Source organism: Sus scrofa, chromosome 14 (genome assembly GCF_054392235.1).
Source record: "Sus scrofa isolate SSC_HxYL_T2T_F1_AM1 chromosome 14, Sscrofa_HxYL_maternal_Yorkshire_Landrace_v2.0, whole genome shotgun sequence".
In the NCBI taxonomy this organism is placed as follows: domain Eukaryota; kingdom Metazoa; phylum Chordata; class Mammalia; order Artiodactyla; family Suidae; genus Sus; species Sus scrofa.
In genome coordinates this window covers 51934707-51961304 of record NC_139396.1, presented here as the reverse complement: position 1 = coordinate 51961304, position 26598 = coordinate 51934707, and the positions used below count along the sequence as shown (strand labels likewise).

General features: G+C 47.2%; 1 protein-coding gene across 7 annotated transcripts in view; it reads left to right on the top strand.

Annotated features, from left to right (window-relative positions):
- The window catches only part of CFAP251 (cilia and flagella associated protein 251), an 81893-nt gene extending 55573 nt beyond the window's left edge, over positions 1 to 26320 (top strand). For 3 of the 7 annotated variants that reach the window (XM_084996138.1, XM_084996136.1, XM_084996140.1), the window contains 5 exons: positions 330 to 420; positions 642 to 785; positions 20162 to 20390; positions 21956 to 22057; positions 23217 to 23506. In XM_084996138.1, coding sequence (XP_084852264.1) covers positions 330 to 420; positions 642 to 785; positions 20162 to 20390; positions 21956 to 22057; positions 23217 to 23353 — 703 coding nt within the window. In that variant the 3' untranslated portion in view covers positions 23354 to 23506. Of the gene's footprint in view, positions 1 to 329; positions 421 to 641; positions 786 to 20161; positions 20391 to 21955; positions 22058 to 22348; positions 23507 to 24286 lie in introns of those variants that run through there. The other 4 variants (XM_013982831.3, XM_084996137.1, XM_084996139.1 and 1 more) reach the window with 3 other exon arrangements.
- Positions 26321 to 26598: the final 278 nt, after the last annotated feature.

Here is a 26598-nt window from a genome sequence, read left to right as displayed (position 1 = left end):
TGTGCGTGTGTGGAGGGGTGCTGTGGGTTCAGCACACAGGAGCCCATTCCCTCTCGAGAGAGGCTTTCCTGAAAGATTGCAGACCAACTGCTAAGCGCCTGCCCTGCCCCTGCGGGAGAATGTCACCACCATTAAGGTGGGCGCCCTGTACTGCCAGGTGCCACATGTGAAATTGAAATTTCCATTTTCTGCTTCATTTTGGAGGGAATATGCCTAACAAGTTTACCAAGACCCTAATTGCATCCAGGCTGTCAGACCCTTCAGAGGCCCGCAGCCCCCAACTCCCGCCTGAGCGCTTCCTAATCGTGGTGTTTCTGTTATCTTCCCAGTGCCCTGGAGGCTGCAGTTTCTCTTGGGGGTGAAGACCTGACCCCGTTCTATGGTCTGGTGGCTGGTGGCAGGGAAGGAAAATTCTACAGGGTAATTGTCCTCCGAGTAAACACTTCCCGGTAACGTCTAGTAAACGTCTAGTTAAATTTGTGAAACAAATGTGCCCCGAAGTTAACCTTCTTACTTTTCTTCAAAGCTCTTTTCCCCACTGAGCTCAAAATGGACTTTCTAGAAAATGTCCTTGAGGTCTTAATGGCTGCTTCAGAGTTAAGCCAAAACGTGTGCTGTCCTTCCGCTTTCTTTCCACGTAGGAGCTGGAAGACTATTTCTACTATTCTCAGCTCCGTAGTCAAGGTATCGATACAATGGAGACCAGAAAGGTGTCGGAACACATTTGCCTGTCCGAGCTTCCTTTTGTCATGAGAGCAATTGGCTTTTACCCATCGGAAGAGAAGGTAGGGAGAACAAAAACAAGAACAGCAGTGGGATGTGTTATTTATTAAAAAAAAAAAAATGACCTCTGGGAGCAATCATTATAAGTTGAAGTAAAAATTTAACATTATTCTTACACAAATGCATCAGAAAGGAGGCTTCTGGGCCTAGCAGATGCATGCCTTAGAATCAGACTTATTGTCAGGATATTCCTAAAAGACAAATTCATTATCAGAGTTTAATGTTGGTGAGAGCATGGGTTCTGAATTAGACAGCCCCTCCCTGGGCAAGGACCAACCTCATTTGTTTCAAAAAGGAGATGCCTGGGAATTCCTGTCGTGGCTCAGGGGTTAACAAACTCGACTAGGATCCATGAGGTTGCTGGTTCAATCCCTGGCCTCGCTCAGGGGGTTAAGGATCCGGTGTTCCCATGAGCTGTGGTGTAGGTCGCAGACGCGGCTTGGATCCGGCATTGCTGTGGCTGCAGCTCCAACTTAACCCCTAGCCCAGAAATTTCCATATGCTGCAGGTGTGGCCCTAAAAAGAAAAAAAAAAAGTGATGCCCACAAATTGCTTGGCACAGAACAGGGCAGGTAGGAAGAGCTCAGTAAACACTTGCTGTTAGGATTATTTCCCTGAGTCACTCCTATTTACGTGGATTGTGTGAAAAGGCTGTCTTTGTGTGGTGGTGCCCATCCTGGGCTGTGGGGCTCAGGGGCCGCAGCCACGCAATCCTCAGTGCCCCATAGAACATCCCCAACTCTTAAGGGGCTCCAAATAGGAACCAGAGGAAATGGTCCTCTCGGAAAGTGTGGCTTAAAATGAAGCTGATTGGGTTTTCTTTCTGACCTGAAATGCTACCACATCCTCATTGTAGAAAGTTTAGAAAAGATACAGAAGTGGAATGAAGGAAATAATTACTCATAATCCCACTATGCAGACTCAACAATCTTTCTGGATTTATATGTGTGTGTGTGTGTGTGTGTGTGTGTGTACATATATATATACACACACACACATATATTTAATCTTTAAATAATGGGTACCATATTGAGTATATATTTTTATCCTATGTTTTCACTTGATACTATATCATGCGCATTTCCCGTTTCATTAACAAGTCTCTGAAAACTTGATTTATAAAGGTTCTATCTTAGTTTTATAACTTTGATTTAAAAAATAGACCTGTAAAGAAGACAATAGTAATTACTCAGAGTTATTCATTATTAACATTTTGGTGGACTTCCTTCTATTGTTTCATATATGCATAAAGATATGTATTTTTAAGCAAAGAGTTATTGTTTTATGGTGTATGTAGGTATATATCAGTATATATCTCAACATTTTACAGTGTGTGTATGTACATGTATGTGCACGTAGCAACATTCTCAGTAACTTGTTTTGTGAGCATTTGGTGAAAATTCCTTGATAATAGGCTTTTTTCCCCCCAGCTTTGTTGTGTACAGTAATATTATATACATTTAAGTATTCAATATAGTGATTTTATATGTATATATCGCAAAATGATTTCCACGGTAGGGTTAGTTAACATATCTGTCACATCACAGATGTTACAATTTTGTGTATATAGTGAGAACTTTAATAATCTACTATCTTAGGAACCTTCAGAAATACAGTACTATGTTGTTAACTAGAGTCCCCAGGACTTGTTTATCTTATAACTAGGAGTTTGTACCCTTTGACCACTTTTCACCCTCTTCTCCCACTCCCCGTGCCCTGCCTCTGGCAACCTGTTTTCTGAGTTTGATTTTTTTAGATTCTACATACAAGTGAGATCACACAATATTTGCCTTTTTCTGACTTGTCTCACTTAGCATAATGCCCTCAGGTTTCATCCTTGTCAGAAATGGCAGAATTTCCTTCTTTATGGCTGAAAACTATTCCGATATTATTCCATTATTCCATTAGACACAACTTACATTTTCTTTATCAATTCCCACCAACAAGGCACAAGAGGGATTTCCCATCTTGGTGCAGCAGAAACAAAGCTGACCATGAGGTCGTGGGTTCAATCCCTGGGTTGGCTCAGTGAGTTAGAGATCTGCGTTGTCATGAGCTGTGGTGTAGGTCACAGACTCAGCTCAGACCTGACGTTGCTGTGGCTGTGGCATAGGCCGGGACCTGTGGCTCTGGTTGGACCTCTAGCCTGGGAACCTCCAAATGCCGCAAGTGCAGCCCTAAAAAGCCAAAAAAAAAAAAAAAGTGAGTTCTATATATTAAAAAACAAACAAACAAAAAACAAGGCACAGGAATTCTCTTTTCTTTTTTGCTTTTTTTGCTTTTTAGGGCCACACCCATGGCACAGTCGGGTTCATTACTGCTGAGCCATAATGGGAACTCCAAGAATTCCCTTTTCTTGGACTCCTTGTGAGTAGTTGTTTTCTCTTATTTGTTGAATAAAAGCTATTCTGGCAGGTGTTGAGGCGATAGCTCACTGTGGTTTTGATTTGCATTCCCCTGATGGTTAATGACGTTGAGCATCTTTTCATGTACTTGTCAGTCATTTGAAGACCTTCTTGAGAAAAATGTCTATTCAGGTCTTTTTTGCCCATTCTAAAGGGGTTATTTGGTTTTTTTTTTTTGCTACTGATTGTGAGTTCCTTATATATTTTGGATATTAACCGTGTTTCAGATATGTGGTTTGCAAATTTTCCCCCATGCCCTAGGTTGCTTTTTCATTTTGTTGATTGTTTCTCTTGCTGTGCAGAAGCTTTTTAGTTTGATGTAGACAACATGCTTTCTAAAGGCCGTATGTTTAATTGAACCATCTCTAGTTGTCGGACATGTAGGTTGTTATCTCGTCTGTCAGGGACATGGCTGTGATGAGCATCTCTCCATATGGTTTTTGTGTACTTCTCTGATTATTTTCCTGGGGGTAGAGTCCTAGAAATAGAAATACTGGGTCAGAGAATATGAACTTTAGGGCCCTGTTGCAAAATAGCTTTCCAAAAATGTCATATTTTACAGCTCACCATCAAACATACATTACTCCTTGAAACCCAGTTAAGACTTGATATTCAGGAGTTCCCTGGCAGCCTAGCCGATAAAGACTTGGCATTGTCCCTGCTATGGCTTGGGTTCAGTCCCTGGCCCATGGAACTTCTGCATGTCACAGGTGCAGCCAAAAAGCAAGAAAAAATTTGATGTTTACATCATGTATCTGAGCACATTCTAGTGATATGAGCTGTGGTCTCAGTCCTTTCTCTGAAATCAGTCACTGGAGAGTGGACGACCCAGAATCACCTTGTTTTGGTGCTCTGAGTATGACTGGAAGGTGAATTTTATTTTCCACATAGCATATGAAGAAATGAGGTCTCAGAGCCCATCAACCCATGCTGAGTCTTGAGTGGGAACCTTAAAACACCAGGGAGGAGTTCCTGCTATGGCACAATGGGCTTGGCAGCATCTCTGCAGCGCCAGGATGCAAGTTTGGAACTCCATATGCCACAAGGTGGCCAAAAAACAAGCAAACAAAAAAGCCTACCAGGGATACATTTAACTCCCCAAAAGATCTTGCGGCCAATGTGCGTTTTGTAAAAGTACATGGTAAGAAATGGAAGCAACTATTGAGAGAGTTTGTGCAACCCATGTAAAAGTGTTCCTCAGAGGTGTATTTCTAAAGTGTGTTCCTTAGAACATTGTTTCCCAAACTGGCAAGCTACATCAGAATTACCTAGAGCATTTGCTGAAAAAATCAGATTCTTGGAGTTCCCGTTGTGGCGCAGTGATTAATGAATCTGACTAGGAACCATGAGGTTGCGGGTTCGATCCCTGGCCTTGCTCATTGGGTTAAGGATCTGGCGTTGCTGTGAGCTGTGGTGTAGGTTGCAGACTCGGCTCGGATCCTGCATTGCTGTGGCTCTGGCTTAGGCCGGTGGCTACAGCTCTGATTCAACGATGCCTAGCCTGGGAACCTCCATATGCCGTGGGAGCGGCCCTAGAAAAGACAAAAAAAAAAAAATCAGATTCCTGGGATCTCCCTTGTGGCTCAGTGGGTTAAGGAGCCAACGTTGTCACTGCAGTGTATGATCCCTGGCCCTGGGAACTTCCACATGCCATGGGTATGGCCAAAAACAAAAAAGCAAAGAAAAAAAATCAGATTCCGGTTCCTGGACCCAATCCCAGATCTAGTTAATCAGAATTTCCAAGCATAGGGCCTGAGAATCTGCATTTTCCATTTTGCCCCTTACCTGGTAATCCAGCCAGGGGAAGATGCTCCTCCATGATGCCACACAGACTCATTGACCCTGTGGTACCTGAGGATCACATCCATATGAAAGCCACCAAAATGCCATCAAGGGCCACATATCTCACATCTCCTGTATGCATTCAGGAGCCTCTCCAATGGCTGCAGATCCAAGCCATCCTACGAGGAGGCAGCACCAGGTAGCAGCTGGCAGCATAGGCTCCTGGGTCAGGTGGCCCTGGGCTTGGCTCCTGACTGTAACTACCTGCCAGCTGTTGAGGCTTGGTCAGGTTTCTGAATCTCTCCAAGTCTCAGTTTCCTCATCTATAAAATGAAAATAATACTAGTGCCCCCTCCTGGAATGATGGTGAAAATTAAATGAGTATCTGGAGTTCCTGTCGTGGTTCAGCAGAAATGAACCCCAATAGTATCCATGAAGATGTGGGTTCGATCCCTGGCCTGCTCAGTGGGTTAAGGATCCTGCAGCTCTGATTTGACCCCTAGTCTGGGAACTTCTATATGCCGTGGCGCGGCCCTAAAAAAAAAAAAATTTTTTTTGGAGTTCCTGTCATGGCGCAGCGGAAACAAATCTGACTAGGAATCATGTGGTTGAGGGTTCAATCCCTGGCCTCCCTCAGTGGGTTAAGGATCCGGCGTTGCCGTGAGCTCTGGTGTAGGTCGTAGACATGGCTTGGATCTGGCGTTGCTGTGGCTGTGGTGTAGGCTGGTGGCTACAGCTCCGATGAGACCCCTAGCCTGGGAACCTCCATATACCGTGGGTGCGGCCCTAAAAAAAAAGAGAAAAGACCAAAAATTTTTTTTTTTAATTTTTAAATTGAGTATCTGCAGAGTTCCTGTCATGGCTCAGTGGTTAACCTGACTAGCATCCATGAAGATGCAGATTTGATCCCTGGCCTCGCTCAGTGGATCTGGTACAGTTGCTATGAGCTGTGGTGTAGGCTGACAGCTACAGCTCCCATTCGACCCCTAGCCTGGGAACTTCCATATGCCACCGGTGCGACCCTTAAAAAAAAAAAAAATTGAGTATCTGCTTAGTACAATACATGGCACATATTAAATGTCTGAAAAACACCATCCAGTATTATTCTCTCCTTCACCCTATCCCCATCTCTGGATGTGTGATTATAAAAGGCCTTTAGATGAATATTCCTCTGATCCCATGCATCTTGTTTACAGCACCCTTTCTAAAATCAGTTTTTTATTTTCTTGATTCATCTGCTAAAGATACTTCATGTAAATGGCTGAAAACCATCAAACTGATGGCATTCAGGATTATTTATTTTTTTTCAATCTTTTAAAATTTTTTGGATTTTCATTTTTAATATAATTTTACTTTATCCTGGATTATGGTTGATGCTAGTTTCAGGTGTACAGCAAAGGGACTCCGTTATACACATACACATATCCATTCTTTTTCAGATTATTTTCCTCTATAGGTTATCATAGAGTTCCCTGTGCTATATAGTAGGTCCTTGTGGCCTATTTGATGCATAGTACTGTGTATCTGTTAATCCCAAGCTCCTAATTTATCCCTCCCCCCAGGATTCTTGATTTTAAACCCTGGGTTCATGTAAATGTGTCTTCTGCTATCCTGCTTTGTTGATAAGGGAATTCTGGGTGTTTAGTCTTTGTGACCGTCACCCATCTGCCACATGAAGTGCTGAAGAAGGAGGGTGGCACAGAGTGAGTGGGGTTTTTCTGCCTCCTGTAGAAGTAAGGAAGTATAATCATTGAAAGCAGACCCTGTGGTCCAATCATTGGCAAAAAAAATAATAAAGCTTAACTACCTATCAAAATTTTGCTGGAGTTCCCTGGTGGCACAGCAGGGTAAGGATCCAGTGTTGTCACTGCTGTTCTTGGGTCACTGCTGTGGTGAGGGTTCAATCTCTGGCCGGGAAACGCCAGGTGCCATGAGTGTAGACAAAAAAAAAAAAAAAAAAAAAAAAAAAAAATTCTTGCTGTTGAGTAAAAAGTGCCCAGTAAAAAAAAGTTAGTCTGCAATAAATGTTATCAAGTGATATTGAATATTATTTACCCACATAAAAACAAAAAGAGATTCAAATGGTTATGGCAGTGTTCTCACTCGCCTTGTGCGCATCTCCCTCCAACTGCAGAAAAGGAGAGTTTCAGTGCCCCACTCATTGTCTTCATAAATCCCATGGACTCCAGGGTTTTTAACCCGCTTTAAAAATACATTTACTCTTTCGAGATGTTTTCTGAAGGCCCCTGATCCAGATGTGGCCACATCCATGTGCAAACATTGTTCTTTGATGAGTTAGTTTATATCTCACGCTCCATGGGGAGAACTTTTTGATCTCTTGTTTTCATCAGATTTATAGCAGTTTTCATTAAAAACGTTTTTGGGGCTTTGAAACTTTTAAACCCAGGCTCTGTCGTGCTTAGTGAAACATTTCCTATTAAGATGCAGCTGTTCCCCCTCCCCCACGAAGTTGCATGAAGAAGTATGCCTGGCTAATAGAGTATTTTAACACTTGGTGACATAAAAGATTTAGAAACAGAGATTCAAATCAGCTCCCTCAAGACTCTACTTTATTTATATTTTTCTTACGTCATTTTAACTGCCTTGGGGATTTGAATCTAGTCGGTGTGGTAAATTGGAGCCAAATTATACAGGAATATAACCCTCCCCAAAGAATTCGTAACCACTCCTGCCTTTTGCAGAGAGCTGCACTTGGGCAGAACACAGCCCAAGTGGTCAGGGTGGGCTGCTCTCACAAATCTTCGTTTTTATTTATTTATTTTTTTTATTTTTTATTTTTTTGTCTTTTTTTTTTGCTATTTCTTGGGCCGCTCCCGCGGCATATGGAGTTTCCCAGGCTAGGGGTCTAATCGGAGCCGTAGCCACCAGCCTACGCCAGAGCCACAGCAACGCGGGATCCGAGCCGCGTCTGCAACCTACACCACAGCTCACGGCAATGCCGGATCGTTAACCCACTGAGCAAGGGCAGGGACCGAACCCGCAACCTCATGGTTCCTAGTCGGATTCGTTAACCGCTGCGCCACGACGGGAACTCCATCTTCGTTTTTAAAAGAAAGATCTGCAGGGCTCCTAATGTTATAGAAGGAACCCAAACCTAGGTGTCATGGTTTCTATAGCTGATTTCACGTGTGAGAGAGGTCTGCCTATATAAATGTAGTTTTTCCCTCCAGGACTTTGGAACATCTTGTTGGGGCGGGGCCCGTGTGTCACACATGTTCCTGGGTCACTTGTGGCTACATCGCTGTTTAGCTTTGCAGAGTGTTATAAGTTCGTGGCAATTTCCTTCAATGAATGAGCTGCAGCGAGACCGCTTAGTTCTGTAAATTAAGGCCATTCCTGGCAGAGAGGTGTGTGAGTGCCCAGCAAGAGCGCACACAATGGCTACTCAGCAAGTCTGGGTAACCGAATACATGAGTGAATGCAGGATGCCCACCCGGTACATCTGACTGCAAAGACAATGAGGACGAGAAGGTAGGTCCCTGACCCTGTTACTTGACCTCAGCGTAGTTAATAGCAAGTAGCCCTGAGCATTTGGTATATTCAGCAACTTGAGCATTGTTTAGGAAGGTTTGGAGAAGAAATAAATAATCATTTAACTTTTGTATTTATTTTTTATTAAGATATAGTTGATTTACAATGTTGTGCTAATTTCTATTGTACAGCAAAGTGGCTTAGTTATACACATATATACAATCTTCTTCTTTTTTTTTGGCTGTGCCCAAGGCAAATGGAAGTTCCAGGGCCCTGGATTGAACCTGAACTACAGCAGCAACCCAGGCCACTGCAGTGACAATGCCAGATCCTTAACCCACTGAGCCACAAGGGAACTTCTTACATTCCTTTCCATCCTGGTCTATCCTAGGAGCTTGGATATAGTTCCCTGTGCTAAACAGTTAGGACCATGTTGTCTATCCATGCTAAACACTTAACTTTCTAAACACATGTATCTTGGGATCCCACAAATCTGCTTTTAGGAGTGTATCCTACAGAAAAACTCAGACAAGTGTTCGGTGACATACAGTCACTGCAGGATAGTTTATAGTAGTGAGAAAAATGAAAATCACCTTAGCATCCATTGATAGGAGATAGGATAAAGTCAGGTACACCTACACTTGGTAGCTATTAAACAGTGAAATTGACCTATGATTCTTGACTCAGAAAGAATGTGCTGGTTTTGTTGTTGCAAGACAAAAGGCAAGTTGCAAAACAGTGTATCAAGCATGGCCTCACTTCATGAACAGTAACATACAGATCTGGTAGATGCCAAGCAAAACTGAAAGAACTGTACCCTCAATGACAGCGATGTCTGAGGCATGGGATTCCGAGCACTTTTACCCTCTACTCTCTACATATCACCTCCCGTCAGCTGGGGCCTCTGGTACCCACAGGAACCCAACCCTGGGCCCAGGGGAGTTTAGGGCTGCCCTGGGGGCTCCTGCTCTTCTGACCTTGCAGCTGCCCTCATGCCTGTGTCCCTCAGCACCTCCCTCCCTTTCTGCAAAAACAGAAAACCCATCCACGCAAGACGACTCTCTTTAAAACATCACCAGAAAAGTTCATCTACAAGCACATTTCACAGCAGTTTACAGAAAACTGCTTATTTAGACCTTCTTCCCAGCCCTGCCACCTGCCACCATGGGGCTTCATTGCTGGCCTTGCCACATGCAGTCCTGGGCACTCTGCTCCCCCCTCTTCCTTGCCTCCAGCGCCTCTCCTCTCCCTTTGCCAGCCACACCCAGTCACCGCTTATCTTCTGACCCCCAACTTGCACCCTAAGCCCATCTCCAGGGTCTGTCCATGAAAAGACTTTCTGGTTAGTCGCATCCACCCTCCTTAGACAGCTACTGTGGTTGTAAATTGCCCTGGAGAAGGGAGGATCACACATACAATTCTGTAGAATTTAATTTTTCTTAACTACAAGCAGGAGCTTGTATTGCTTTTGTATTCAGAACAAAACCCAGAAAGATAAATGAACAAATCCTCCCAAAGCCTCGTGTGCTAATCTTTGTGGCTAAACCACGTCCCAGCTGGGATGCAGGGAGTGGAGCCAAGCGGTACTGCCGCCACTGCCACCGCCCCCACATGCGAGGAGGGGAAATTTGAGCCAATGGCCTCGGGCTTGGTTTCTGCTCTGATAAAGACCCTGTGGGAATTTGGAAAATCGCACTTGGAAGAGAGGTCCTCAGTGTGGTGAATTTGCTCAGCAATGTAAATATCGGGAGGTGTTTCCAACCCCGAAGGTGAGAGAAACAGCCCACTGTAGTTGGGAGGCCTTCCCCCTCCCATCCGCTGAGAACCCTCAGTCTGGGCCCCTATGCCAGGGAGCCCTGCGCCTTTCCACAGAGATCGGGGCCAGACAAACTGATTTCTGTTTGTCACACCTACGGCACCTAAAGAAAAATCCTGAAATGCTGTGCGGCCACTAAAAAAGAAAGCACGCAGCTGATGATATAGTAACACCAGTCATGGCAACAGCGGCCAGGCTTCTCTCGCTTGCGTGCCAGCCAAGTGTCAAGAACCACACCAGCCTCTCTGTCCTTTGGTCCTCACCGCAAGAAGATGCTTTCCTCGTCTCTGTTTTACTGTCGGGGAAGGTGAGGCTTCGTGGATGAGGAAGCTTTTGCAGTGATTCAGCTGCTGAGAGCAGGGCCAGGGTTTGGGACCCCAGCCACCTGGCCCCTGACCCCATGTGCACCGAAGTGCAAACAAGGGAGAAATCCTCAAGGTCATCACATGGAACACTGCTTATTGCTGAGGGAGGGGGAAGGACAAAGCATATTACTTCCATCCTTTACATCCCCAGTGTTCAGCTTTTTTAATAATAAGCATGTATTAATCTTTACTGATTTTATGATTATAAAAGACCAGAGTTGGGGCGAAATAGATTTTTTAATTTTTCAAATTTTTATTTTTTCCTTTTTAGGGCTATACCTACTCCATATAGAAGTTCCCAGGTGAGGGGTCTAGTTGGCCCTGCAGCCACTGACCTGTGCCACAGCCGTAGCAATGTAGGATCCTTAGCCCACTGAGCGAGGCCAGGGATCGAACCCATATCCTCATGGATACTAGTCAGGTTTGTAACCCACTGAGCCCCAACAGGAACCCTGAAAAATAGATTTGTAAAAATAGTGATGTTATTTGCTTTGTTACCTGCCTTTGCCCTGGTTTCACCTCCATATTATTTTTCTTCCCTTTTAAACAGCTTTATTGAGAGAGGTCCCATACCAGACCGTTCACCCATTTAAAGCGTACAAGTCAGTGGCTTTTAGTATGTTCACAGAATTGTGCACCCATCACTACTATCTCATCCTATTAGAACATGTTTATCACCCAAAAGAGAAGCCCCAGACCCATTAGCAGTCACACCCCTTCCCCCCTCCTCAGACCCTGGAAACCACTCATCTACTTCCCGTCTCTGTGGATTTGCCTCTTCTGGACATTTCATATAGATGGAACCATGTCATGTGTGGTCTTTTACATCTGGCTTCTGTGACTGTTTCCAAGGTGCATCCATGTAGCTTAATCAGTTCTTCATTCCTTCTTCTAGATGAGTAATAGTCTCTTTCCTCATTTTTCTATTCACCAGCTGATGGACTTGGAGTTGTTTCCACATTTTGGCTGTTGCGAATATTTGTATACAAGTTTTTGTGTAGAGGGGTGTGTGTGTGGGTGTGTGTGTGTGCGCGTTTATGCCCAGGAGTAGAATTGCCTCGTCAAATGGTAACTCCATGTTTAACTGAGGAGCTGCCAGCATCTTTACCATTCATACTGTTTCTCACTTGAACCAGGACCCATCTGATGCTCCTGGGCACAGCTCCCAAGCAGGATCAGGATCTTGGAGAGCTGTGGGCACTTGACCCTCAATTGTGGGTTTTAGACAAGGTGACGGACTTGTCATTCAGATTTTAAACTCTAAAAGCCCTCACCCAGGGAATTCCCTGGTGGCTTAGCAGTCAAGGATTTCGTATTGTCACTGCTATGGTGTGGGTTTGATCCCTGGCCCGGAGGGGTGGGAGGTGGGGATTCACCCAGGGTGGGAAAGAGTCACTGGAGGTGCTGGAGACCTGGGTTCTGTGAGGGGCTGGGTGAAGGTCACCATAAAGGGCCCATAAATGGTGGCATTATCATCTCTGAGCAGCCTCGCTGCAGACAGCAGGGAAAGAGCACTGGGCCCAGCAGCCTTCTCCTGTGACGGCATCCAGCGGGCAGGGCCTGACTGTGGCATGTCCTATTCTTGGAGACAGAGGCAGCTGCTGCCCAGATACAGTGGAGGAGGCAGGGGCAGTTATGCATCAGTAGCAGTGAAGCTGCACAGCCCTGAGCCCTGCGGCCCAGCCCCCTTCTTCCTGTCCTCTGTCGGCCCAGATGGGCCGCAAGGAGGGTATGGGGGGAAGATGATACTGTGCCCAGAGACTGTCTCCTCATTTGTTGAGCGCTGTCTAGAGAGAACTAGGCGGGTGTCAGGAGGAGGAAGAGGAGTCCTCCCAGCCTGCAAGTCTATGGCACCCTGGGGTTGAGGGTTCCCAGGATGTGGCTGAGAATGAGGGGCATGGAATCTAGGTGGGCAACTCTCTGTGGTCCCACAGACCCCTCTGAGGATGGGGTCGCCAGAGGGGCCCCCTACAGTCCATGGCGCAGGGAGGGGAACCCAACCCGCACCAGGAACCCCTTTATAAACACATTTATAAAAGTGGCCCCCGTTCAAATGTATCATGTTCATCTCCATTTAGCAGAGAGGTTAGAAAACTGAATTATAAAACATAATGCTGGGAGTTCCTGTTGTGGTTCATCGATAATGAACCCAAGTAGTATCCAGGAGGATTCGGGTTCCATCCCTGGCCTCGCCCAGTGGGTTAAGGATCTGGCGTTGCCATGAGCTGCGGTGTAGGTCACAGATGTGACTCAAATCTGGCATTGCTGGGGCTGTGATGTGGCCAGCGGCTACAGCTCTGATTCAACCCCTAGCCTGGGAACTTCCATATGCCCCACAGGTGTAGCCAAAAAAAACAAAAAACAAAAAAACCCCATAATTTCTAAGGCAATTGAGGGCTTCCTGCAGCTGACAGTGGTTTCACAAGCCCAGAGGCCTAAGTGGCAAATGCAGGAGTAAAGCAGTCCTGGGCGAGGGGACCCTAGCCCTGGGAAAATAGGCTACCCCCACATCGCAGGGCCTGGGCAGCAGGGCCATCAGAGGTCTGGGGGCTGTTGGGTCTTCTGATACACTTGCTGGTGGTTGGGGAAGGATGGGATCTTTTGATAGACTTGCTGGTTGGTTGGGGGCGTATGTTGCCCCTATAGGGGTGGCGTGAGGAGTGAGCTACATATCTTTCCTATTAGGGGGCAGGAAGGAGCAGGCCAGGTTGCTGGGGTGGGAGGGTCCTTGGGAACATTGTAACACAATGAGACAGGTGGGATGAGAAGGGTCTGGTAATTCTCCTCTTGGCCAGAGGCTTTTTGAGTTTTATCCCCTTGGAGAGGCCTTGAAGTCCCACAGGCACCCTGGGGTTGAGGGTTCCCAGGATGTGGCTGAGAATGAGGGGCATGGAATCTAGGTGGGCAACTCTCTGTGGTCCCACAGACCCCTCTGAGGATGGGGTCGCCAGAGGGGCCCCCTACAGTCCATGGCACAGGGAGGGGACCCTCTCTTGCTGGATATCATGTTGTCACTGCCAGAGTACACATTTCTCTAGAGGGGACCACTTCTTTTATGGCACCTCCCATAGCATCCAGGAGTTCTGGGCTTGGGGATCAAACACATGCCACAGCAGTGACAGTGCCTGATCCTTAATCCACTAAGCACCCAGCGAAGTCCCTAAACTCCTCTGATTTTTTAAGAGAAGTCTGAAATCCAGACTATAGTCTGCATCCTTTGACGGACAGATAGGCTCTTGATGCCTTGACCAGCTCCCCCCCACCCAGCTCTCCTTCTGAGGCCTTCTCAGCTCAGACGGGAGGTGTGGCAGGCCGAATAATGGCCCCCAAAGGTTGCTGCAGCCTGGTAATCTCTGCAGCCTATGAACGTGTTACCTTACGTGGCCAAAGGGATTTCACAAGTATGATTAAATTAGGGGTCTTGAGATGAGATTATCCAGGATTACCCAATGTAATCACAAGGGTCTTTATAAGAAGGAGGCAGGGGAATTCTCGCTGTGGCACAGCAGGTCAAAGGTCTGGCTACGGGACTGCAGTGGCTAGGGTCGCAGGTGTGGCTGAGATTCAGTTCCTGGCCTGGAAACTTCCACATGCTGCAGGCATAGCCAGAAGAAAAAAGAGGGAAGCAGGAGGGTGGAGTCAGAGGAGGAGCAGTGATGACAGAAGAAGAGGTCTGAAAGAGTGATGAGGTCGCAGCCTCTGAAGACAGCAGGGGCCAGGAGCCAAGGAGCGTGGGCAGCCTCTAGAAGCTGGAAAAGGCAGTGAAGACAGTTCTCCACTAGAGCTTCCAGAATGAATGCAGCCCTATGAACACCTTGATTTTGGCCTTTCAAACCCATTTCAACCTCCACCTTGAGAACTGTGAGATCTGTTTGTGTGCTTGAAGCCCCGAGTTGCATAGTCCCTCGTGAAAGCAGTGAGGGGAGACATCCAGAGGTGCTTCGGCAGTTTCCCAGGCACCCCTCCCTTGCGTCCCCCTCTTCACACCTGCCAGCCTGGAGTGCCTTCCCCTCATCTCCTACTGCTGGATCCTCGCTGGCCCACCTCTTCCACGAAGCCTTCCCAAGCCTACCTTGCTGCAAGCTCCTCTGGCCCTAGACATCAGTCTCCCCCTTTTCGACACTGAATCTGTTTGAGTCTTGGTGTCCAACCATGTTAAAATCACCTGGGGACACTTAAAAAACACTGAGACCTAGGCTCACCCCCAACCTGTTGAACCTCAGGGTGGAGCTTGGGCCTGGATAGTTTTTAAAAGCCCCCAAGTGTTTCTCGTGGGCACAAGGCTGAGCACCCGGTGATGAAGGCTTTCTTAGTTCGTGTGTGTGTGTGTGTGTGTGTGTGTGTGTGTGTGTGTGTGTGTGTGTGGTTTCTCGAGTGTCTCTTCCCAGGGCCCAGATCAGGGCCTGGCACTTAGGTGCTTAATAGATATCTGCTGACTGTATATTTTTGGGATGCGGAGCTGTCCTAGTAATAATTATGCAACTTGCCTTTCATTTGCCCAGCACTAAAGCAAATACTCAGTAACTTCTAGTGAATCAAATTAAGTTAATCAGCTTAGGAGGCCGTTACTCTAAGTAAGTCTTGGAGTTCCTTCATGGTGCAGTAGGTAAAGATCTGGCGTTGTCAGTGCAGTGGCCCAGGTTGCTGCTGTGGCACAGGTTGGATCCCTGGCCCAGGAACTTCCACATGCCGTGGGTGCAGCCAATAAATAAATGAAATAGAAACCTTTTGTGAATTTGTTTGTTTGGGGGGAGCCGCACCCACGGCATATATAAGTTCCCAGGCCAGGAGTTGAATTGGAGCTACAGCTGCTGGCCTACGCCACAGCCACAGCAATACCAGATCCGACCTGCATCTGCGACCTATACCACAGCTCACAGCAACGCCAGATCTGCAACCCACTGAGTGAGGCCTGGGATCGAACCTGCATCCTCATGGATCCTAGCCGGGTTCGTTTCTGCTGCACCACAACAGGAACTCACCTTTTGTGAGTTTTAAGAGAACTTCTTCCATGGCTTCACTGTGCCCATGGTATTTCATTCATGCATGCATGCATGCATGCATTCATTCAGCAAACATTTCTCTGGGCCCCTGCAATGTGCAAGGCTCTGAATGAAGCTGCTGTGGAAATAGAGATGAAAGCTATCACTGCAGCTTAATGGAGGAGACAGATGTGGGCCCAAAGAATTAGAACATGCATCACAGCTGCCACCCATCATGACTCTCTAATGAAAATCACCAGCCTAGTGCTGATTTTTTCTGGCACAAGCATCACCCCCATTAACCACTGCCATGTGAGGGCTGTGATTCTCTAAGCTGTGGCCTCCAACCCAGATGCTTGAGCCTCACCTGGGGATCTGTAAGCAGAGCAGATTCTCTGCCCCCATCCCAGGCTCACACATCAGAAAATATGGGAGTGGGGCCAGCAGTCTGTGTTTTAACAGGCCCTGTGTTTTGATGCCTGATAAAGTCTGAGATCCCTTGCCTTCAAGCCATACTTGTCAACCCTGGCCACACATTCAAACACCCCGCCCCCACCCCGGGAGCTTTTAAAAACTGTGACTGCTCAGACTCCACCCCACACCAATTAAATCAAGATCTCTTGGAATGGGGCCTGGGCCTCAGAATGTTTAAAGCTCCCCAGGTGAATCAAATGAACCACTGCCTTAGAAGATGATGGGCCAACTTGAGAAAGCCAATGAAAGGCCCCGCTGAAGCTGGTGAGGGCGCCCTGGGCATCCGCAGGGCCCCCGGAAGGTGCTTGGTGTTCCGTGCCATCTCCAAGGTTCCTTTCCCAAGCGTGAACCTCGTTCAGAAGTGTAGAAGAACCTGCCTTTTCCACTAACACTTGCAAAGTAGGCTCAGGAAAGAAAGGTGATGCTGAAGCTGCCAGCACCATGCTTGTTGAACAGATATTTGATCAGTCATTTGGGAAAAGGGAGTGAGAGGTGAATCACCTGCCGAGAATATCCACCGAGCTCTTTGGAACGCTTTGGGTGTGAGTAACTCCAGGCACTTTCGGGATCCTTCTTGTCACCTTTCAGTTGGTCTCCTATTTCTGAATTGAGTTTAAATCATATAATGTGTTTATAATGTACATATATCATTTGCATTATAATTTATAAAGTATAATTCATATTATGTTGTAATTACATGTATTGTAATTAGCAAGGGCAGAGAAAGTACCATAATCACAAGTTACTGCCTGTTGAGTGCTGTGTGTTGGGCATCACATCAGCACTTAGGTATATGGTCACCGAATACCTCAAAACAGCCCACTGCACATGGGTTACAGTATTACCTCCTTTTTGAGATGAGGAAACTGAGGGTAAGGAATGTGAAGTTACTCACCCAAGGCCTCAGAAAATGCAGAACCAGGGTTTGTCATCAAAGATCATAGTTTTGGAGTTCTCTTGTGGCACCGGGGGTTAAGGACCCAGTGTCACTGCAGTGGCTTGGGTTGCTGCCGTGGTATGGGCTCTATCCTTGGCCTGGGAACTCCCACTTACCATGAGTGTGGCTGGAAGAAAAAAAAAGATCATAGTTTAATCCCCGTCTCTACTGCAGTTAGTATGTGGTAGCACATGCATAACTAATATTAAAATTGTAGGAGTTCCCATCGTGGCGCAGTGGTTAACGAATCCGACTAGGAACCATGAGGTTGCGGGTTTGGTCCCTGCCCTGGCTCAGTGGGTTAAGGATCCAGTGTTGCCGTGAGCTGTGGTGTAGGTTGCAGACGCGGCTCGGATCCCGCATTGCTGTGGCTCTGGCTTAGGCTGGCAGTTACAGCTCCAATTAGACCCCTAGCCTGGGAACCTCCATATGCCGTGGTAGCGGCCCAAGAAATGGCAAAAAGACAAAAAAAAAAAAAAAATATATATATATATATATATATAGTATACTATGTAAGTATGCTATTGGATAGTTTTATTTATACATAAAACTGCATAATTTCACATGCAGTTGTGCCTAATATAAACTTAACAAATGCTAGATATAAAAAGGTTACCAACTAGAGCAACTTAACATAGTACCAGTTATGATTCATTTGTATCATCCTAACCAGTGATGTTATATCCAAAGACATTGCTGGAATGTCGCATTTAGAATATATGGCTTCTTGGAGTTCCTGTCGTGGCTCAGTGGTTAACGAATCCGACGAGGAACCATGAGATTGTGAGTTCGATCCCTGCCCTTGCTCAGTGGGTTAAGGATCCGGCGTTGCCATGAGCTGTGGTGTAGGTTGCAGATGTAGCTCGGATATGGCATGGCTGTGGCAGTGGCATAGGCCAATGTTTACAGCTCCAATTGGACCCCTAGCCTGGAAACCTCCATATGCTGCAGGAGCGGCCCAGAAAAAAGAATATATGGCTTCTCTGAAGATGTTAGGTGATTACTAAGTTACAGTGTAAAAAGGGGGAAAACAGACAAAGATATACACACATACCAGTTTTACAAAAAATATAGACACATATATTTTATATGCCTGGGGAAAAGTGAAAAGAAGTTACCTCAGATCTTTCACAGAAATTATGATCAGATAGTTGGACTGCAAGAGGTTTGTATTTTCTTCTTCTTCTTCTTTTTTTTTTTTTTTTTTTTGTCTTTTAGGGCTGCACCCTTGGCATATTAGCATATGGAGGTTCCCAGGTTAGGGGTCCAATTGGAGCTGTAAACATTGGCCTATGCCACTGCCACAGCAAAGCCATATCCAAGCTGCATCTGCAACCTACACCACAGCTCACGGCAACGCTGGATCCTTAACTCACTGAGCAAGGCCAGGGATCGAACCTGCATCCTCACAGATACTTGTCAGATTTGTTTCCACTGAGCCACGACGGGAACTCCTATTTTCTTCTTGATAGTTGAGGCAAAACTAAGATACTAGGATGCTCCAGATAGGCTGATACTTGGAGTTGCTTCAAACTGGTGCTCTTTCAATTTTTTTTTTTTTTTTTTTTTGTCTTTTGTCTTGTTGTTGTTGTTGTTGTTGTTGTTGTTGTTGCTATTTCTTGGGCCGCTCCCGCGGCATATGGAGGTTCCCAGGCTAGGGGTCTAATTGGAGCTGTAACTGCCAGCCTAAGCCAGAGCCACAGCAACGTGGGATCCGAGCCGCGTCTGCAACCTACACCACAGCTCACGGCAACACCGGATCGTTAACCCACTGAGCAAGGGCAGGGACCGAACCCGCAACCTCATGGTTCCTAGTCGGATTCGTTAACCACTGCGCCACGATGGGAACTCCCCTCTTTCAATTTTTATTCTATGTTTATTTAGTAGACAGGGAGAAATCGGTTATGTGGTTATAAATATTGATATTCAAATACAGATTCTTTTCATGACTCTTTCCTATAGACCAAGTAGAGTTCGGGTTCTGGGGGAAAAAGTTATTTCCCACTTTTCTGTGGCTCTTATTCATTCTCTCTCTTCCTTTCTCTCTCTCTCTCTCTACCCCCACCCCCCAAGTTTCTCTGTAAAATTCAAAACCCCACAACTTGGTGGTGGGGGAGACATATTAGTTTAAAATGTAGGCACTGAAATAAATTACTTGTTTTTAGCCTACTGTTAGGCAGAGTTCAGGTTTCCAAATTTCAGCCAGCCGCATTGTTCATGGTACAAAAATACTGCACAGAGAAGGCTGATGGGTGTGAGGAGTGGTTTTGTTTCTGCATTCTATTTCTCTTCTCCTTGTGTTCTGCTGGCTACATAAGGAGCCCCGTGTGGAGACTTGGATTAACTGGCAGCACATTTCCGTCTGAATCCACAGACATGTCAGCACTCTGCTCATTCTAGAAAATTCAGAAAATACACAAAGACTTTTCAAATCAGAAGCAGGCCTCAGAATGAATTGGGAAGTGTTCCCTTTTCTTCTGTTTTGGGGAGAGTTTGCATATAATTGGTATTCTTCTTTAAATGTTTGGTAGAATTCACCAATGGAGCCATTTGGTCCTTGGCTTTTCTTTGTGGAATTTGGAAGATTACTAATTATTTACTTATTACAGGTCTATTCAGATTTTCTATTTCTTCTTGAGTAAGTTTTGATCAATGGTATCTTTCCAGGAATTTGTCCATCTCACCCAAGTTACCTGATTTGTTGCCTCACAGTTGCTCATACTCCTTTGCCTTTCTGTAGGATTGGTACTGGTGTCCGCTCTTTCAATTCTTATTTTTTTTTTTTTTGTCTTTTCTAGGGCCACACCCATGGCATATGGAGGTTCCCAGGCTAGGGGTCTAATTGGAGCTATAGCTTCTGGCCTGTGCTAGAGCCACAGCAATGCCAGATCCAAGCCGCATCTGCAACCTACACCACAGCTCACGGCAATGCTGGATCCTTAACCCACTGAGTAAGGCCAGGGATCGAACCCACAACCTCATGGCTCCTAGTCAGATTCGTTAACCACTGAGCCACGACAGGAACTCCCTGAACATTTATCTGTTACTCGCTAGTTCTTAGAAATCTAGCAAAGTGTCTTTTCCGCTTACCATGACCTTTTTTTTTTTTTCCACCCCTTTCCCAGATTGAAGATATGTTTAATGAAATCAGATTTAGCGAGTACGTGGACACTGGAAAGCTAATTGACAAAATCAACTTACCAGATTTCTTCAAAGTTTACCTCAATCACAGGCCACCCTTCGGTAACACCATGACTGGCATCCAGCAGAGCTTTGACATTCTTGGTTTCACCAACTCCAAAGGAGAGAAGGTTATTCGAAGAGAGGATTTTCTGAAACTGCTTCTAACTAAAGGTAAATCCATAAATAGGTCTACCTCGTGACACACCTGGGCCATTCCCACCAGAGAGAACTGCACTGGGGAGACAGAGCTCTCTCCCCGCCACCAACATCTCTTAACTTGATGGGACTTCAGCCATGAGGATGCCACTTACTGACACATGTGGCTGGGAAACATTGGGTAAAGGGAAGGATGCCAGCCAGAAGGATGCAGTTTATTTATTTATTTTTTGGGGGGTTTTTTGGTCTTTTTTTGCTATTTCTTGAGCTGCTCCTGCAGCATATGGAGGTTCCCAGGCTAGGGGTCGAATCGGAGCTGCAGCCACCCGCCTACGCCAGAGCCACAGCAACGCGGGATCCGAGCCGCGTCTGCAACCTACACCACAGCTCACGGCAACGCCGGATCATTAACCCACTGAGCAAGGACAGGGACCGAACCCGCAACCTCATGGTTCTTAGTCGGATTCGTTAACCACTGCGCCACGACGGGAACTCCAGGATGCAGTTTATGTCCCAACTTCTGGAAACTGCGAGATTCGGTGTCCTCCTTGTAAAGCAGGAATACAAGTGCCGGCCATCAATCTTCCAGGGCTATTACTAGACTGGGTTGCATTTGTGAATAAAAGCACACCAAAGTAAAATTTTTCATTTTTACCTACTGTTTTCCCCATCATTTTATGTGAGGAAGTCAAGTAGCCTTTCGGAGAAAGGTGATCATTTCATCTCAGCCAAACTGGTGCTTCTAATGTGAGGGAATTTGAAATGAGGCTGAGCACAGTCTTTATCAGAAAGCTGTCTTTTCTCTCTGCACAAGCCCTGACGCAGTTCCCAGGGTTGGAGCATTTTTTTTTTTTTTTTTTTTTTTGGCTGCACCTGTGGCATGTGGTAGTTCCCGGGCCAGGAACCAAATCCGCACCACAGCTGTAACCAGAGCCACAGCTGCAGCAACACTGGACCCTTAACCCACAGAGCCACCGGGGAACACCTGGAGTAACTTTTTCTTTTTTTTGCCTTTTTGTCTTTTTCAGGGCCGCACCTGCAGTATATGGAGGTTCCCAGGCTAGGGGTCCAATTGAAGCTGTGGCTACCAGCCTACACCAGAGCCACAGCAACACAGGATCCGAGCCAAGTCTGTAACCTACACCACAGCTCTCAGCAACGCCAGATCCTTGACCCGCTGAGCAAGGCCAGGGATTGAACCCAAGTCCTCTCGGATGCTTGTCGGGTTCATTAACCACTGAGCCATGACAGGAATTCCATAGAGTACCATTTTTAACACCACAGAAAGAAGTGGGAGTTTCCCCTGGTGGCTCAGCAGGTTAAGGATCTGGTGTTTTCACTGCTGTGGCTTTGGTTACAGCTGTGGCACGGGTTCAATCCCTGGCCCTGGAACTTCTGCATGCCACGGGGGTGGCCAAAAAAAGTATAGGTGACAGTAACATGGGATTCCCTAGGTTGTTTTTACATCTCCAGGAAAGGAAACAGTGGAATAATTCTCTTGAAGACCTTGGGTATTGATACTAAACTCTGAGCTTAGTCTCACAAGCTGAACCGCCTCCCTCTTCCTTCACATGGCCCAGGTGAGCACATGACGGAAGAGGAGATGTCTGACTGCTTTGCCACACTGTTCGGCCTGAATCCCGAGGGCTGGAAATCAGAGCCCGCAGCCTCCTCCGTCAAAGGTACCACGGCGGCTCTGTCTGGGCGTGTAGCCGGGTGCACTGATTTACTGTAGACTTAGGTGCATTTATTTCTCCTGTCTGGTGCAAGCCACTCTCCTCAATACCATGCACACAACAAAGCCAGTCTGCTGGGAACCCAACACGAATAAGTTATGAAAGGACCAGGGGAGCGGTGGTCACGTGTAAGAGATGAAAGCTTTTGTCCCCGTGCTCTGTCCGTCCTTTGTATCTCCTGGCCTGGTTTTTCCCTTCATTCCCCTGATCCAGTCCTCATCTTCTCATCTCGGGCAGGCGAAGAGGGGCCGCTAGTAGACGACTGAGTTCGGAAGCTGTTTCAGGACAGGGACCGTCAAGAGCGCCTGGGATGATGAGAGTCGGCGCCTTGGCAGGCAGGTCTGAGCCTGACCTGAGGCTGCCTGAACTTGAGCATCTGCAGAGATCCCCCTCCTCTCCTTTCCTGCCAGAGGAGCTCCCACCTCCTCCTTCGGTCCCCTGGAGACAGGAATATGGCCCTGACATTAGAGTTGCGAATTCAAGCCTGGGGGGAACCAACCCACACAGCCCCTCCCCCAGGCCAGCTTGTGCTGAATGGTGTCCATGGACAAGCCCCGGGCCCTGCCCCGGCCCAGTGGCCCATGGTCCTCAGCGCCCACCACCACCGTTATGAGACCAGAGCAGAGAGCAGGGACTCCTCCCCAGGCTTCCCTCTCCCTCTCCTTGTGTTGTCTACTCCCAATTTCACATTGAACACGGTTCCTAACTCAGAAAATTCCAGACACCAGTATCTGCTCAGTCATTTCCCACCTGCAAGCTCCCTCTCCTATTCCTCGTGTAGTTGGCATCTCAGAATGTAACCTTCCCAGTTGTCTTACACATGTACACACAGAGTGTTCCTAGGTGTCTCAAAACAGTAAAATCAGCAATGCCTTGTGGTCGAGGCTTTCCAGAGAAGCAGAGATTTGAGTAACGGTGCTCCAAACCCAAACCCTAAAGGAGGGATTTTAACCAGTTTCCCCAAGGGTTTTCAAAGAGTTGGAACTAAATCCCAGCCCGAATCACCCCTTACTTTTGTTTAGTATCATTTCCTTGTATTTTTGGAAAATGTTTCTGAGTTAGAAACCTAATCATTATGAAGACATTTGTTTTCTTGTTTGGCTAGGTTCAGAAATTTGCTTTGAAAAGGAACTTCCAGACGAAATCACTGCAGAAATATTCACAACTGAAATTCTTGGCTTAACCATTTCCCAAGATTCTGGACAAGATCCTACGGTCAGTGAGGTTGGGAGGAATGTCTGAAGCACAAAGGACTTTGTGTGTGTGTATGTGTGAGTGTATGTGTGGTTTTTCTTTTTTTTTCCAAGAGGCACTGCTTTTCCCCCACTTCCCTACCCCCACTCTAGTCTTCAGAATGCTTAGACATTAAAAGCAAATTTCTGTTAAGCAATGGAATTCACAGAGTTGGACATTCCAGTTTCTGAAATAGAAAAGTGGGTGGAGGCAAGAAAAACACTGGCAGCTGAATGGAAAGGGTAGCTGGAGACCCCGGCTGCCATTCTCATTCCTCATCCAGGGCAGTGCTGCCTGGGAGGGATTTGGGCAGGACATGGAGATGGCCGGGTCCCCAAGGGGGGAAGAGAGGGCCTTAGCCAGCAGCAGGCCTGTCTCGTGACACACATGGCCTTATTCCCATCCCTTCGAGTGCCACCTGGACCCTTGGCCTAATGTGACCTGATAGGGATCATCCCAGATGGCTGTTAGGCTGGGGCGGGCATGTGGGGTGCTCTGGGCTCCCGAGAGCCCTGGCTTGTGGCTTCTTATCAGCAAAACACCCAGGCAGTTTTGTGCAGCCGTTATGAAGGGCATGACTGGCCATGCTTAGCCCTGGCAGCAGCTGCCAGAGAGGATGCAAAAAAGCACCCCCGCAGCCCTGTGTGCACTGCACCTGGCCCAGAAACCACACACTGGCCCCCCTCCAACCCCCACAGAACTCCCCAAGTCTGTGAGCCTGCCTCACATCACCCCCCACACACACACATACACACAAACCAATGTGGTTGACTCGCCGCCTCAAACTCCTCTGCACTTCAGAGCATGTAGTAGGCAAAAATGCGGACCAGTTCCCTGGCCCAGGGGGTGTTAGGGAAGGTGGTGTTGTGACCTTGAAAACAGTATCCCCTCATCATATAAACCAATGAAAGTGATGGTCTGATTCTAAGTTTCATCCCTTAGGAGATCTCGCTGGGGCAAAAGTGCCCAGGGTCATTCTCCACACATGTTCAGTCCAGCCCACCCGCACCAGCTCCTTCCCCAGAAAAACCAGCCTTGAGATGATGTTTCTGACCTTCGGAAAGGTCCCTTCTCCTCAGCAGCAGAGGTCTGTGGGAGAGAAACACGATGGCTGCGGCATCTTCCTCCAGTCACAGAGCCTCCTCCCCTCTATCCCCCCACTTGGCATCCACTCGGAATGCTGGCTCTGTGAGTCCTCGGAACACCCAGAACACAGAATGGAGCTGTCTACCCCAGCCAGGCTGTGTCACCGAGACCTTGGCACAGATGGTGTGAGCCAGGGTTTTGCGGGCTTCAGATTGTGTCACCAGGGCTTTGCAACCTGGTTTACATTTCATTCTTTTAAAAAAAAAACCCACAAAAAGAAAAGCAAGCTTTATGAATCAACTTTGCAGCGGCTAAGGGCTTAGGAGAGATAGATGACCAAGCCAGTTAAAAAGTTCTTGGGGATGTTTTAGGGAACAGAAAACTCTCAAATGACTTGTTCTCTTCAAAAAATAACTCAGAACACTCCCAACACCCACCAGGGGCCTCTTTCATTAAATCGGCTCACTCTCTTTGGTTCTTATGGACAACAGATAATTGGAGTGATTGCCTGGAGCAGAAACAGCCAGTGACCCGTCTGAACCTATGTGGCTGGGCCGGTGAGCAGGAACCACTGTCAGACCCAGGCTGAACTGCCCCATCTGAGCTGAGTCGGCTTCTCGCATCTGTCTCTAAGTCAGTGTGGGGGAGGGGGAGTTTCATCCAGGAAGGCCCAGACAGCAAGGGACAGCAGGATCCGTGTCCACAGCGTTCCCACCCTGCCCTCAGCCCAGCCTGGCCAGGGGGCCTCCTTCTCACCTTTTCTGCAGCTGCTTTTGTTGGGGGGGTATCTCAGCTTGTCTGACCCAAAGAGCTGCTTGTGGGTGCCTTCCAGCCCCAGGAGGGTGTCTTCACTTCTGTCCTGGGTGGGCCTGCTTAGTTGCCACCCAGGTGGGAGAGGCTGGGCACCAGCCAGTCCAGTGGAGGAGGCAGAGGGTGGCCTTCCTGCCAAGTGAGTGGGGAACTCAGGCTCTCCCAACAGTGTGGGTGGCGTAGCGGCAATACCAGAAATTGAGGAATAAGAGACCAAAGACAGATATCTGGGCTTAGACAAAACATAGGGACCCACTGCTAAACACCAAAAAGCACCATGTGGTGGTCTTTTGAAAGAAGAATGCTATTGCAGGGGACCTCTGGCTGCCAACCTGTACATCCTGGCCTGTTTCTAGAGTTCAGGACCACCTGGAATAGCAGCGGTCATCCAGGAACCACCCAGAGCCTCCTCCAACCCCCAGTCTCTCCTCCAGAATGGGCCCTCCCGTGCGGGCAGTCGTCTTGTTGGCACAGCACCGGCTCTGGAAGGCTGCGGGCAGGGCTGGGCTCGAGTCCTGCCCCTGTTATTTAGTAGCCTCTGTGCTCTTGGGTGTGTCTAATCTCTTAAACCTCAGTTTCCTTCTGGAACAACTCCTGGGTGGTAGTGAGGATTAAAAGAGATACGGCAAATAAAGCGTTCCTGGCATAAGGTAGTGCTCAAAATAGGACAGCAGCTATTATTACTGCAGGCAGGAACTGTGCCTAAGAGTCGGGAAGACGTCTGATGAGAATGAGTCTCTTCCAGCTCCAGGGTGTGAGCATCAGTTAACACTTGCTCAAACAGGGGCCTCTGCTAGATTGGACAAAGGGCCCTCGATACGTATTTGTGGAATTGATTGAATGAGTGAATGGGAAGCTTCAGTGCTCTTTTAATAGCTGACTTAGCTTTTGAATCGAAATGAATCCAGCCCTCACAGACCATCTACAACAGGGTCAGCAGACGCTCTGGAAAGGGCCAGAGGGTAAACACTGGGCTCTGTGGGCAGAGTGGGCTGTCACGACACCTCAGCTTGGCTGCCAGAGCATGAACATGGCCACAGACTCTGCTCCAGAAAAGAATAAAGATGGCACCATTCCAGTCGAACTATACTTATTGATGATGAAATTAATTTGGAGTTCATGATAATTTCCACCTGTCATGAAATCTCCTTTCACTTTTTTTCCCAACCATTTAAAAATATTAAAAACGGAGTTCCTGTGGTGGCTCAGCAGTAATGAACCCAACTAGTATCCATGAGGATGTGAGTTCAATCCCTGGCCTTGCTCACTGGGTTAAGGTTACAGCATTGCTGTGAGCTGTGGTTGTAGGTCACAGATGCGGCTCATATCCCATATTGCTGTGGCTGTAGTATAGGCTG